Here is a 14,736-nt window from a genome sequence, read left to right as displayed (position 1 = left end):
TTTCATGTTGTGGGCTTTTGAAGTTGATGCTGTAATTTGGGCATGGCATTTAAATACTCTAGCTGTACAGGTACATGCTACATGCTTTACTTTACTTGTTACTACCTAGCATTTACATTTTTTCATACAAAAGTCCATTTTTTCTGGAAGTTTCAGGTCCTTTAACCTGAGATTTTAAACATGACTTCTTCCATAGTTGTGTACAAATCTGAGCTAAGAGTTAGTCATAGGATGAAACATTCCCAAAAATAGAAATATTGTAAAATCTCAGCTAAATATATGCATTATTTAAAAAGAAGGTTATTGAGAAGCAAGTTATATTATTAGATATTACTCCCCTCACCTTGAGAATATAGCAAAAAAAAATATGATCGCTGCCATTGATGGTTTCAGAAAACATTATTGGAGAAATAAATGATCAAGATACAAATTTACAAATGAAACTACCAACTGCTCTATGAACCCACTATACTTTGTTGAAGATTTCATACAAATCAATTGAATTGTTCCAGAGATATTTGTTTATTCTTTTCCTCTGTTGCTAATGTACTATCGTGAATGATGATTCAGGACATGTTGTTGAAGAACAACAAAAAACAGAACAGCTCATCAAGGAAGGGTTTTGGCCTGCCAAAATGACTGTTTCCAACCAGATGGACTGCAGGTATTAACGTGCCACATGGTCAATGTGATGATGTCCAAACAGCATTGCTTACCTTTCATGACTGTATCCATTGCCTTTCCTTTAAACAGCTCCTCAATCGCTATCAAGAGGCTGAGTGAATCCAGTTCCAGACCTCAGTTTGGAATTAAAATGCATGGACCACGAACCTGCTACGCAGGCGTAGCAGGGGGAGAGGTGATACTCCCACGTGGCGCGTCCCAGGTGGCAGATAGGGGGGTCCTAACCGGCTTGCCGGCGGACTTGAGGGAAATAAAATACCTCTCGCGGACCAAACACACTACCCCCTGCGGGTGGGGGACGCACATGTAGAATACACCTGCGGTATCCCCTGCCTGTCGTAAGAGGCGACTAAAAGGGGCGACCAAGGGCTGACTGAATTAGAACCATGAAACTAATTTTGAATCGTACCCTCACACGGGGAACACCATAGGTTGCCTGTACTTGTGAGTAGTACCACTAAATTCGGTACAAAATAGGTTTGTGATTAGTAGCAGTAAAAGCCTGGCCTGGTGGATTCCAGTACCCGTGCGTCGTACCCATGTGTGCAACACCGCGGGTCTGGGCGTAGCCTGTGAGTTGTACCACTATATGAGCAGCACCGTGGGTCTGCGTTGCCTGTGATTAGTACCCACTATGTGAGGAACACCACGGGAATACCGGCGCCCGTGTTTAGTACACCTAGGTGGGGAACCTTCTCGGTTTGCGTTGACTCTGAGTTGGGCCATTGTGTGAGACACACCATAGGTCTGCGTTACTTGTACGTATTGCAATACTTGTGAGTAGTACCATCTTTTGTGGAACACCGTCAGTCTTCGCTACTTCTGATTAATACCCCAACATGACACATACCATGGTTCTATTTTACTCGTGACATGTACCATTCTGTGGGGCCTTAGACTTGGATTTTGCACCCCCTTTAGACACCAAGCATCATTGTGCTTTATAAGTGGTTCCTTGGTCGGTAATAATGTTATTTTCGATCTGTATTGAGTCCGATCCACTGGTTTTTGTTTGTTTGTTTTGTGTTTTGTTGAGTTCCTGTCCATCCATTCATTCTTCATGCCATATTTTATTTTTATTTTGGTCAGTGGATGCCTTTGCAATTTTTGTTCTTTCATTTCGTACCATTAAGGGCCGATGACCTTTGATGTTAGGCCCCTTAAAACAACAAGCATCATCATCATCATCAGAATGCACGGAATGGCTGGGAATAAAACCTGGGACCTCAGAGTTAGAGCCACACATGCTACCATATACCACAGGGCTGGGTATATAACGGAAGGCTGATGGACGAGAGATGGAAATGGAAGAATCGTAACCAACAGCAATACAACTAGGTACATTGGGAAATAAAAGCCAAGATCAAAGCCACTCAAGAAGAAGAATGGTTGTCATCAAAGTATCTGGAAATTGAAGAACTACAGTACAAGAGAGACATGACAACTTCAACCTTCAGAAGAAGATCAAAGAGATGTTAGGAATGAATAGAAAACACAGCACCATCATACTGCATGACAAGAACAACTGATTGGTGGTGGACACAGCTGATAAGCTGAAGCTGTGCAGCAGTTATTTGAGGATGTCAGACCAGAGCAGCATGGCATGGTTGAAGCAGACACTGGTCCCGACATCTTCCACGAGGAGGTGGGGCGAGTTGTTTGATTATTGAAGAGTGGTAAGACCACAGGGCCAGATCAGATGTACACCAAAATCCTAGAGCTGGTGGACAACAACAACATTGACATCCTAACAGACCTCTTCAATGCGATGTACAGTAGCTGGGTTAAAAACCTCTCCCAATGAAAACATACAGAGGTTTAAAGTCAACACTGTAGTTATTTACAAAATATGCCATTATTCATTTTGTGGTATACATTTCTATTTAATAACTGTTTTTGAAGTGTTTCAATTGGTCACCTTACTAAATTTATTTGAAAATTTATCACATGTTCATCAAATGAAAATACTTAGCACGTCCAGAAAGTGAGTTCCATTTTTAAATGTTGTCCTAGCATCACTGCCATCGCAGTTCGGCGCATGCATTGTAGTTGCTCTGAGTCAAGGAGAAGGAGATGTCGCCATTTTGAGATCACTGTCTGTTGTTTACGCTTTATAGTGCTCGGTTAGAATGGTGAAGTTGATTGAAAATCTCACCATGTGTGAAATAAAATAAAATCAAAATCACTTTATTTGCAAATGAGGTGTCTACCTCGGTGGCAAATGATACATAAAAATACATTATTGCATTAAATTTTTACTTAAAAAGAAAAGTCATTCTCCTAAAATACAGTATTATACAATTTACACTAACTATTTTTATATTAAACACACAGCTCATCCTTCATAAATTTATACTAAAAAATTCTACTCATAATACCGGTATCTTCTGTACTTACATAATCAACTCATATACAGTATGTGGAATCACTTCAAATAATACTATACAACTGCTATATTTAAATTTACATTGCATTTTTTTTTTTTTTTTTTTTTTTTTTTAATTTTACCCATTTTGGTAGATCTGTCATACATTTTCTGAATGCAGAGAACTTGAAATGAGTTGATATTCTTCAACAGATTTGCAAGAATCAGATCAAAAATTAGATGTATGGCTTTTCAGGCGTTTGCTCTATTAACCAGCATTTCGTCTTAGGTCTGACACTAGACTCTTCAGAGTGGGATGTGTCAGACCCTACCCACTGATGCTGGGTGTATGCAGGTGAACTTATCAGAAGCCTATTTAAGAGGCACAGTCTGATAACTGCATACGGGAGATAAAACTCCACAATGGAATTAATGCCCGCCTAGCAATTCCGAATGGAAATTCTAAGTTCCCATGGAGGGAATTAGATATTTTACCACCAATAGAGCATATCAAAAGTCAGATAAAAAATTAGATGTATGGCTTTTCAGCGTTTGCTATATTAACCAGCATTTTATCTTAGGTCTGACTCTAGACTTTTCAGAGTGGGATGTATCAGACCCTACCCACTGACGCTGGGTGTATGCAGGTGAACTTATCAGAAGCCTATTTAAGAGGCACAGTCTGATAACTGCATACGGGAGATAAAACTCCACAATGGAATTAAAGGAAGAGTCTAGTGTCAAACCTAAGACGACCTAAGACGACCTAAAACGAAACGCTGGTTAATAGAGCTGGTTAATAGAGCAAACGCCTGAAAAGCCATACATCTAATTTTTGATCTGATTTTTTATATGCTCTATTGGTGGAAAAATATCTAATTCCCTCCATGGGAACTTAGAATTTCCATTCAGATTTGCAAGATGTATGGAGAAAAGGTGATGAGTGACTCAATGGTAAGGAGATAGGTCCAATAGTTCAATGAAGGGTGTGATCAAGTGTATAATGATGAACGAAGTATGCATCCATCATTGGTTAATGAAGACTTGGTTCGTGCAGTTGAAGAACACATCAGGGGAAAACCATAGGTTTACACTATCTTGTATTTCTACGCACTTTCTGTAAATTTCCAGATCACTTCTTCATGAAATTGTTCCTGAAAAACTGAAATTTCATAAACTGTGTTATTGTTTGGGGCCAAAAAGGCAGTGCACTTTATGTTTTGACACATTACAATGAAGATGGTGGTAATTTTCTAAGCAAGATAATAACCAGGATGAGACTTGTGTTGCATTTGAAACCTCTGAATCGAAACAACTATCAATGGAAAGGCTTTTGGGATCGACATGGTATTCTACTGGTGGATATTTTACTACAGGGTGAAACAATTAGTGCAAATGTTTACTGTGAGATGCTTAGGAAACTGTGTTGCACAACATAGAATAAGCACCGAGGAATGCTCACAAATTGTATTGTTTTCATTCATGAAAATGCCAGGCCTCACACTGCAAACAAGACACACCTCTTACAGAAGTTTGGCTGAAGCCAATTTGACAGCCCACCATACAGCCCTGACCTCCCCCTAGCAACTTACACACCTTTTTGCACCTCAAAAATGTTCCTGGTAGACAAAAATTCAATAATGATGGTGAACTCAAAGGACATGTTACCACATGGTTGACAACACAGGTGGCAATATTTTATGAAAAAGGCATATAAAAACTTGTGCCATGCTATGACAGGTGCCTCCAAAATGGTGGGAGCTATTTGGAAATATAGTGTATGAATTGTAGTTTGTTTTACAGTAAATAGTTTGTCTGTATCTGTATATACTCATTTTGTTTTTATTACCAAACAGAACTTACTTTCTGGACTTCTATCAAATTGTTATATCTACTCTTAATAATGAAAATTATGGCTTCTAAATCAAGCTTAGATAGAGAGAAAAACCAAACCCCATGACGCAATAGCCGCAAAGGTCCATGGCCTACAAAGTGGCCGCTGCTTAGCCTGAAGGCCTGCAGATTATGGGGTGTTGTGTGGTCAGCACAACAAATCCTCCTGGCCATTATTCTTGACTCCCTAGACTGGAGCTGCCATTTTACCGTCAGATAGCTCCTTGATATTCATCACGTAGGCTGAATGCACCTCAAACCAGCCCTAAGACCCAGGTAAAAATCCCTGACCTGGCCGGGAATTGAACTTGGGGCTTCCAGGTAAGATGCAGGAATATTATCCCTACATCGCAGAGCTAGTGCTTAGATAGAGAGAATCATGCAAAATTCACTGACATTTCATTTAGATGTTCCTGACATCCAATCAAAACACTCAAATTTAGAAGAGGGGTATAACAATTCATAAGGTACCTACAGTACATTATATTGACAGTCTGCCAAAGGAAACTAGTCGGTTTACTATGATTAAAATTATGTCTACTCAGAATGCAGATGCATGAGATCGGAAACCTGTGGTTGTTCTTTAGTGTTGAATTTGAGTAATGACACCAATAGTAGCAATACCAAGTAATTCCATGGATAGAGTACAAAAATGGCACTTTGATAAAATACAAAAAACAAAAATATAAGCAAAATCTGTATTTCAGATTGACTGAAAATCTTCTCTAAAGACATTCACCGGTTTAAAGTCGATACTGTATTTATATCCAAAAGACTTTATGCCATGTGTTAGGTCTACTCCGTTAATGTTTATGTTAGAGTAGGACTAATTCATGGCGTTAAAGTACAGTAAACTTTCTCGACAGACTTATTAAATGTACGTTTATTAGGAATACTTGGTTCAAAATTATTATTAAAGAATTACTATTAACGTGTAGGTAGTCGATGGGAAATCAGAAGTTACTCTACATTATGTTGCAATAATTGAGTTGTGCATAAGGTTAAACAATGAAGAGTAGTTTGTGAGAAACATGGGAAAGGTAAAATGGTCTATATTGTGTAATTAACAAAGGTATTAAGCTTGGTACACACACAGTCAGTGTGCTCCTTTAGTTTTGTTAGGTAATATAACAGTGATGAGCAGTTGAATTAGAGATGCTGTGGTCAGCCTGGCAAATGTAATAGTATGGTGTGGCATGAAACTGTGATGATGCCTGATGTTGTACTGGTCGTGAGAGTAATAATTAAGCAAAGGATGGGTAAAACACGAGATCTCAATGAATTTGATCATGGGCAGATTGTCAGAACTGGTACCTAACTTGTACGCTGTTCCATCTCCAAAGACGTGGAGGCACTGGGCTTTCCAATGGCCACTGTGCCTAGTGTGTACTGTATGTGGATTCAGGCAAAACCACTGCTGTCATGATCAACTACTGTAACATACAACATGTTGATGATAGAGGCTGCCATCAAAGAGCTGAGATGGTAAGTGCAAATAGGTGATCCACAGTGCAGCAGGTCACTCACCATTTCAAAGCTGCACAACAATGACGCGTGAGTGACCATACTATCCAGAACCATCTCTCTGCAATAGAGTAGAGAAGCCATTGTCCAACTAGAGTACCACTGTTAACCGTACGTCACAAGGCATAAAGACTGACATGGGTAAAATATCACCACCAATGGACACTTAAAGCATGGAAAAAGATCTTTTGGCCAGGGATTTGAGGTACCACTTGGTATATGTTGACGGTAGGATAATAGTGAGTCACCAAACACATGAGGGAATGGATCCCTTTTACCAGAAGGGAAAAGTTCAGGGCAGTGGTGATGGTGGTGTCCTCGTTATGAGGACTGTTAATGTGAGTTGAAATGGGACAACTGGTACATTTGCTAACTTCCCTCGCTGTCAACCGATCAAGAAACTGCTATCAAATCATCCACCCTGCAGGAGACATGCAACTTCAGTAAGACAACTTATTGGTGAATTACTCCTGGTAAAAATACTGCCTGTGCTTATCAACCTTAGTAGCATTATTAGGAAGTAGAATTTAAGCAAATCTTACTTAGAACTCCTTTTAGAGCAGATATGTGTTCAATGCAATGTCCTGGAACCCACCATCCTGCCCCAAAATCTACATTTACTTTTATAACCTAAGAAAGAGGAGCACTCACCATTGTCCACTGCTAAACTACAAATTGCATTCCTACTGGTCAATGCAGAGTCACATGTGACATCATTCACATCAATCATAATAACTAGATTGTATTACCAACCCTGACAGAGTAAAAAGACAAAGAAACAGGACGTATAAAGGAAATAATGCTGAGTACAGGATAGGAAAGATTTTATATCAAACTTACCTTAACGCAGAGGAGGGTACAGCACTGCAGTGGTGGTAAGGAATTCGTGCACTCTCTGTTCTAAGGGGAAGGAGCTCTCGAACAGGGAACTAGAGGCCTAACGCTGCAAAGCGGCGGTTCTATCCTGGGCGCTTATGCACCCAGACACCCTTTACTTGCCCCCAAATCACTGCTCTTGTATACCCCTACCATAACCTATCCAGACCAATGGCCTTGTTCACCCCTACCCTAACCTGTCCGGACCAATGGTTTTGTCACCCCTACCCTAACCAATCTAGACCCATGATCTTGTCCAGGCCAATGGTGTTTACACAGGAGACAAGACGCCTAACACCGCTTCGTGGCGGTTCTAACCACGGGGCTTACGCCCCCAGACCCCCTTGTTTCTCTTCTTAACTAGAGAGGTTGGCAGCCTTGTCGACCACCCCGACCACGTGGTCCGCAAGAAAGTAGTGAGAAATAAACAAAAGGAAAAGACAGTCACCCCACGCAGAGCTGAGGTACTAATATTGGTGAGCACGAACAGTAGTATTGATTCACTCTCGAATTTTGGCCAGTTGGTTCAATGAACATTCCACACACTTGAAAATACTTGCATGTCCCAAGGTCATCCAACCTCTATCCCATAGAGATCGAGAAGAATGTGTATGCCTTGAACCATGCTTTGACCAAAATTTGTGAATTATGGGAGGCAGTGTAGCGATCATGGATCAGTGTGGCTCCTTAACATTTCCGATGTCTTGTGGATCACATGTCATACCATATTTCTACCATTATCAAAGCAAAAGTGTGTTTTAAATGCTTCCAGCCAGTTAACTTTAATTCAGTCACATATCAGTGTACAACGTCTTTTGGTTATAATGAAAATATCATCTCATTTAGGCCTTCTTGTATGTTAATATTACATACAGATCAGTTGCTTAAATGTTTCCTTACTATCCTTGAACATTTTACTTATCATGCACCCTAAGTTCCACTTTTAATCCTTTAATGCTCAAATTAATAAAAAGAAACACGCCTTTACCTATAAACAGTGAAACCTCTTACATATGTCTAATTATATATAGCCTACCCATCTAATTTTATTAACATTAGGACTTTCTTCCTTTCTCCCTAAAAGTGTCAGTCTCTCTTTACCTCCGAGTTAGGTATGTGCACTTAAGCCATAACAGTTGAAATTTATCAAATCTGGTAAAACTGACTGAAAATGAAATCTGTGGTTTGTTTAAAGGTGATCCATCGATTACCTATGAAGGCAATCGGAGATGAACTCCACCATTCAGGCTGGAATGTGTGCAGCAGTTGCTACGATGATAAGGACAAGAAGCGTGACAAGCTGGTGCTCCCATGCATGGGCAGCAGTCGAGTGTATATAGTGGACACGGGCAGTGATCCCCGAGCACCCAGGATCCATAAGGTAAGACCTGTAATTTTAGTTAAAAGGGGAGTAGAAAAAATGTTAGGCCTACTAGATATTTGTAGTTTTCATTCTACGATACCTGTGTAATACTGTAGGGAGGGATTATGCTGGTGTATCTAAAGTGGTTCACTTGGTATTGGAGTAGTACATTCCGTTTGTTGGATGGCTGCACTTAAATCATCATTATAATTTCCCCTTGTCTCCATGTAGCCAGTTTGAGATAAATGTAATTCTTCTCCATTTTACTTTGTCTCCATCATTAACACTTTTGCCTCATTTATGGTTTATTACCAGTACACATGTACAGTATAATAGAAAATAAGGAGAAACCATCTTTCATTCAAAATTACACTTAAGTGGGGGTCATCAAATGTAGCATGGCAGCTAACATGTTAAGTGTCTCATCGGCTCTGGAGGTAGGTTATAACAATATTTAGGGTAGGGATAGTTATACTGGTTTGTAAATAACAGTTACTATGTAAAATCTTACTTTTATTGATTTTGAAAACTTGTTTAATAAGATATTCACAGGTTTCTCCAGGTCTCTCTAAAGATTATGCTGAAATAGTTCCTGATATAAAATTACATATGCGCGGCTTGTTGTAGGTTATCGAGCCTGATGCACTGAAGAAGCTGAATGTCTCCTACCCTCATACATCACATTGCCTGGCTTCAAACGAGATCATGATCTCAACACTAGGGGACAAGGATGGCAATGGCAAGGGGAACTTTATACTTATTGATGCTAAGAGTCTTGAAGTGAAAGGTATGATAATTTGCTAATTGCAATCTAGATAAATGCTGAAAATAGTAACCACACTTATAGTTTGATTTGTGCGAGAAATACCTGTTGTGAGCTATCTTAACTTCACTTGAAATGTTGTTAATGCAAGTATACTCTGTAGTAAAAGAAAGTTTGACTGACAGGGCTAAGCCTCCGTGGCTCAGGCGGCAGCGCACTAGCCTCTCACCGCTGGGTTCCGTGGTTCAAATCCTAGTCACTCCATGTGAGATTTGTGCTGGACAAAGCGGAGGTGGGACATGTTTTCCTCCAGGTACTCCGGTTTTCCCTGCCATATCTCATTCCAGAAACACTCTCTCATTTCATTTCATCTGTCATTCATTAATCATTGCCCCAGAGGAGTGCGACAGGCCTCGGCAGCCGGCATATTTCCTATCTTTGCCACTAGATGGGGGCTTCATTCGTTCCATTCCTGACCCGGTCGAATGACTGGAAACAGGCTGTGGATTTTCATTTCACTGACAGGGCTGGATTTAGGTAAAAAGCCGTCCTTAGGCAGTGCTAAAATTTTCCATCCACCACTTCTAGAAACAATAGAATTCATGTGGCTATATACTGGACAACAACCAGTGACACGAAGAGTACAAGAAGAAAGTGACTGGGCTGAATTACAATTACCTGAGAAATATTTTAATTACAATTACAAATTATTTTTTCAGCAAGTAATCAGTAAAATTAAAATTACTTTACAGAACTCTAGTTACTGACTTTTCTTTGCATGTGGCTCTAAGAACATCAAATGCGCAAGGAAAATATGTTATCATTTCGAGATGTTTTTTTAGCTTGGGGATCATCACTTGGTGGGACTAAACATGATAGCTTGGAACTTTCAGCATTTTCTTTCCCCAAAATTTTTAATATCTGGCTCCTTGGCTGAATGGTCAGTGCAGTTTTCTTTGGTTCAGAGGGCCTGGGATTGGAGATTTTAACCTTAAATGGTTAATTCCCTTGGCTTGGGGTCTGGGTGTTAGTAGAGTCCCCAACATCTCTGAATATCAATCAATATCAATCAATCAATATCAATCACTACTGATCTGCATTTAGGGTGGTCGCCCAGGTGGCAGATTCCCTATCTGTTGTTTTCCTAGCCTTTTCTTAAAAGATTGCAAAGAAATTGGAAATTTATTGAACATCGCCCTTGGTAATTTATTCCAAACCCTAACTCCCCTTCCTATAAACGAATATTTGCCCCAATTTGTCCTCTTGAATTCCAACTTTATCTTCATATTGTGATCTTTCCTACTTTTAAAGACACTATCCAAACTTATTCATCTACCGATGTCCTCCCATGCCATCTCTCCACTGACAGCTCGGAACATACCACTTATGTCTCAAATATTATTACAATATTATAAGTCCACCTGTTCAATACAATACAATATGATCCACTATTTCATATGATCAAAATTTTTTAACATAATACATAAAAGTCAATGGTACATGTTTCACCCTCCTTACGGGCATCATCAGCCTATATCAATCTTAAAAATAATACATATGAAGTCATTCTAATCTTATAAATTATAGGTTAAAATGTTGAAAAATGATTTCGTAAAACATTATACAATAACATCTAAAACAACGATAATTAACCAAAGTATGTTAAAAAAAAAAAAAGTAAATTAACTGTTTTTTGAAGATTAAAACGTGGTTAAACATGAATTTTGAGAGTTCAAAACTAAAATGGATCCTTTTTTTATAATATCATTAAGACTGTGATGGCGTTGAATGTAAACACAATCATCAAAGGGGGATATTACTTCAATTCCCGTAGTTTGAATCCAAGATGGTAAAATCACAGTCAGTTATTTAAAACGGAAGTGTGAATGTAATAAACATGTTAAAATGTATACGGTTGGGATATCTGAAAGTAGAAAAGAAAATGGAACTTCTTGTAGAGGCGTTGCTAATGATAAAACGTATGTCAAAGCTAGCGGATGTCAGTAATTATGTTGGTAGTCAATTGGATTTAAAAGACAGTCAAGTTGATGTTAGAATTCCGTTGAAACATAAGTTGGAAGGGTGAAACATGTACCATTGACTTTTATGTATTATGTTAAAAAATTTTGACCATATGAAATAGTGGATCATATTGTATTGTATTGTATTGTATTGAACAGGTGGACTTATAATATTGTAATAATATTTGAGACATACGTCAACTTCAATACGGAACCAAAATGAGAATAGTTACTTGTAACATACCACTTAGTCGAGCAGCTCGTCTCCTTTCTCCCAAGTCTTCCCAGCCTATACTTTGCAACATTTTTGTAACGCTACTCTTTTGTCAGAAACCGCCCAGAACAAATCGAGCTGCTTTTCTTTGAATTTTTTCCAGTTCCTGAATCAAGTAATCCTGGTCAGGGTCCCATATAGTATGCGAACTTTTTCTTGAGCCCTAGTTCCCATTCAGCACTATGGAGTTCAGGGCTCAAGAAAAAGTTCGCGTACTATACACTGGAACCATACTCTAGTTGGGGTCTCACCAGAGACAAATATGCTCTCTCCTTTACATCCTTACTACAACCCCTAAATACTCTCATAAACATGTGCAGAGATCTGTACCCTTTATTTACAATCATATTTATGTGATTACCCCAATGAAGATCTTTCCTTATATTAATACCTAGGTATTTTTACAATGATCCCCAAAGGGAACTTTCACCCCATCAACACAGTAATTAAAACTGAGAGGACTTTTCCTATTTGTGAAACTCACAACCTTACTTTTATCCTTGTTTAACATCATGCCATTGCCTACTGTCCATCTCACAACATTATTGAGGTCACGTTGCAGTTGCTCACAATCTTGTAACTTATTTATTACTCTGTATAGAATAACATCATCTGCGAAAAGCCTTATCTCTGATTCCACTTCTTTACACATATCATTGATAAATATAAGAAAACATAAAGGTCCAATAATACTGCCTTGAGGAATTCCCCTCTTAATTTTTACAGAGACAGATAAAGCTTCACCTACTCTAATTCTCTGAGTTCTATTTTTTAGAAACAGAGCCACCCATTCAGTCACTCTTTTGTCAAGTCCAATTGCACTCATTTTTGCCAGTAGTCTCCCATGATCTACCCTATCAAATGCCTTAGACAGGTCAATCGTGATACAGTCCAATTGACCTCCTGAATCCAGGATATCTGCTATATCTTGCTGGAATCCTACAAGTTGGGCTTCAGTGGAATAACCTTTCCTAAACCCAAACTGCCTTCTATAAAACCAGTTATTAATTTTTGCAAACATGTCTTATATAATCAGAAAGAATGCTTTCGAAAAGCTTACATACAATGCATGTCAAACTGACTGGCCTGTAATTTTCACCTTTATGTCTATCACCCTTTCCTTTATACACAGGGGCTACTATAGCAACTCTCCATTCATCTGGTATAGCTCCTCTGACCAAACAATCAAATAAGTACTTCAGATATGGTACTATATCCCAATCCATTGTCTTTAGTATATCCCCTGAAACCTTATCAATTCCAGCTGCTTTTCTAGTTTTCATCTTTTGTATCTTACTGTAAATATCATTGGTGTCATAGGTAAATTTTAATACTTCTTTAGTATTAGTCACCTCCTCTATCTGGACATTATCCTTGTAACCAACAATCTTTACATACTACTGACTGAATACTTCTGCCTTTTGAAGATCCTCACATACACACTCCCCTCGTTCATTAATGATTCCTGGAATGTCCTTCTTGGAACCTGTTTCTGCCTTAAAGTACATATACATACTCTTCCATTTTACACTAAAATTAGTGTGGCCACCAATTATGCTTGCCACCATGTTATCCTTAGCTGACTTCTTTGCTAGATTCAATTTCCTAGTAAGTTCCTTCAATTTCTCCTTACTTCCACAGCCATTTCTAACTCTATTTCTTTCCAACCTGCACCTCCTTCTTAGTCTCTTTACTTCTCTGTTATAATATAGTGGATCTTTACCATTCCTTACCACCTTTAAAGGTACAAACATTCCTCGACAATTGCTTTAAACCCATCCCAGAGTCTGTTTACATTTTTATTTACCATTTTCCACCGATCATAGTTACTTTTTAAAAACTCCCTCATGCCTGTTTTATCAGCCATATGGTACTGCCTAACAGTCCTAATTTTAATATCTTCCTTTCTTTCACATTTATTTTTAACTATGACAAAAACCGCTTCGTGATCACTAATACCATCTATTACTTCGGTTTCTCTATAGAGCTCATCTGGTTTTAACAGCACCACATCCAGAATATTCTTCCCTCTAGTTGGTTCCATCACTTTCTGAATCAGGTGCCTTTCCCATATTAACTTATTTGCCATTTGTTGTTCATGCTTCCTGTCGTTCGCATTACCTTCCCAATTGACATTTGGTAAATTGAGATCACCCGCTACGATCACGTTCCTTTCCTTATCGTTTCCCACATAGCTGATTATCTTATTAAATAATTCTGAATCAGCATCTGCGCTACCCTTTCCTGGTCTGTACACTCCAAAGACATCAAGTTGCCTATTATCTTTAGAAATGAGCCTTACCCCTAGAATTTTGTGCTTGTCATCTTTAACTTTTTTGTAGCTTACAAATTCTTCTTTCATGAGAATGAATACTCCCCCTCCTACCATTCCTATCCTATCTCTATGAAACACCCTCCAGTTCCATGAGAAAATTTCTACATCCATTATATCATTTCTCAGCCATGATTCAACTCCTATTACAATATCTGGTAAGTATAGATCTATTAAATTACTTAATTCTATTCCTTTCTTTACAATACTTCTACAGTTGGGCACTAACAGTTTTATGTCATCCTTACTTGATTTCCAGTTCCCTGCTCCCTTAACACTGCTCCCTAGGCCACCCTGTTTCCCTGAATGTACCTCCCTATAACCCTTCTAAACAAATTTCCTAACTTATATGTACCACTGCAGTTTAAGTGAAGGCCATCTAAGCGCAGATCCCTATCTCCTGCCCACCCATTAGGATCTAGAAATTTCACTCCCAGTTTCCCACATACCCACTCCATAGTCTCATTTAAATCCCCAATCACCTTCCAGTCAGTATCCCTCCTCCACAGTATTCCACTGATAACAATCTCCGCTTCCTTAAACTTTACCCGTGCTGCATTTACCAGATCCCACACATCCCCAACTATGTTGGTACTTATACCTGCTTGTCTTATGTTGTTAGTATCAACGTGAAACACTAC

The 14,736-nt window shown here is 38.8% G+C and overlaps 1 protein-coding gene across 1 annotated transcript in view; it reads left to right on the top strand.

Annotated features, from left to right (window-relative positions):
- Positions 1-14,736, top strand: part of LOC136870567 (methanethiol oxidase) — a 127,172-nt gene that overhangs the window by 66,648 nt on the left and 45,788 nt on the right. Inside the window, exons 3-4 of the mRNA XM_067144926.2 lie at positions 8,538-8,723; positions 9,333-9,492. Coding sequence (XP_067001027.2) covers positions 8,538-8,723; positions 9,333-9,492 — 346 coding nt within the window. The remainder of the gene's footprint in view (positions 1-8,537; positions 8,724-9,332; positions 9,493-14,736) is intronic.

Source organism: Anabrus simplex, chromosome 1 (assembly GCF_040414725.1).
Source record: "Anabrus simplex isolate iqAnaSimp1 chromosome 1, ASM4041472v1, whole genome shotgun sequence".
Lineage (NCBI taxonomy): Eukaryota > Metazoa > Arthropoda > Insecta > Orthoptera > Tettigoniidae > Anabrus > Anabrus simplex.
The sequence above is the reverse complement of the archived record's forward strand: the minus strand, read 5'-3'. Positions and strand labels throughout refer to the sequence as shown.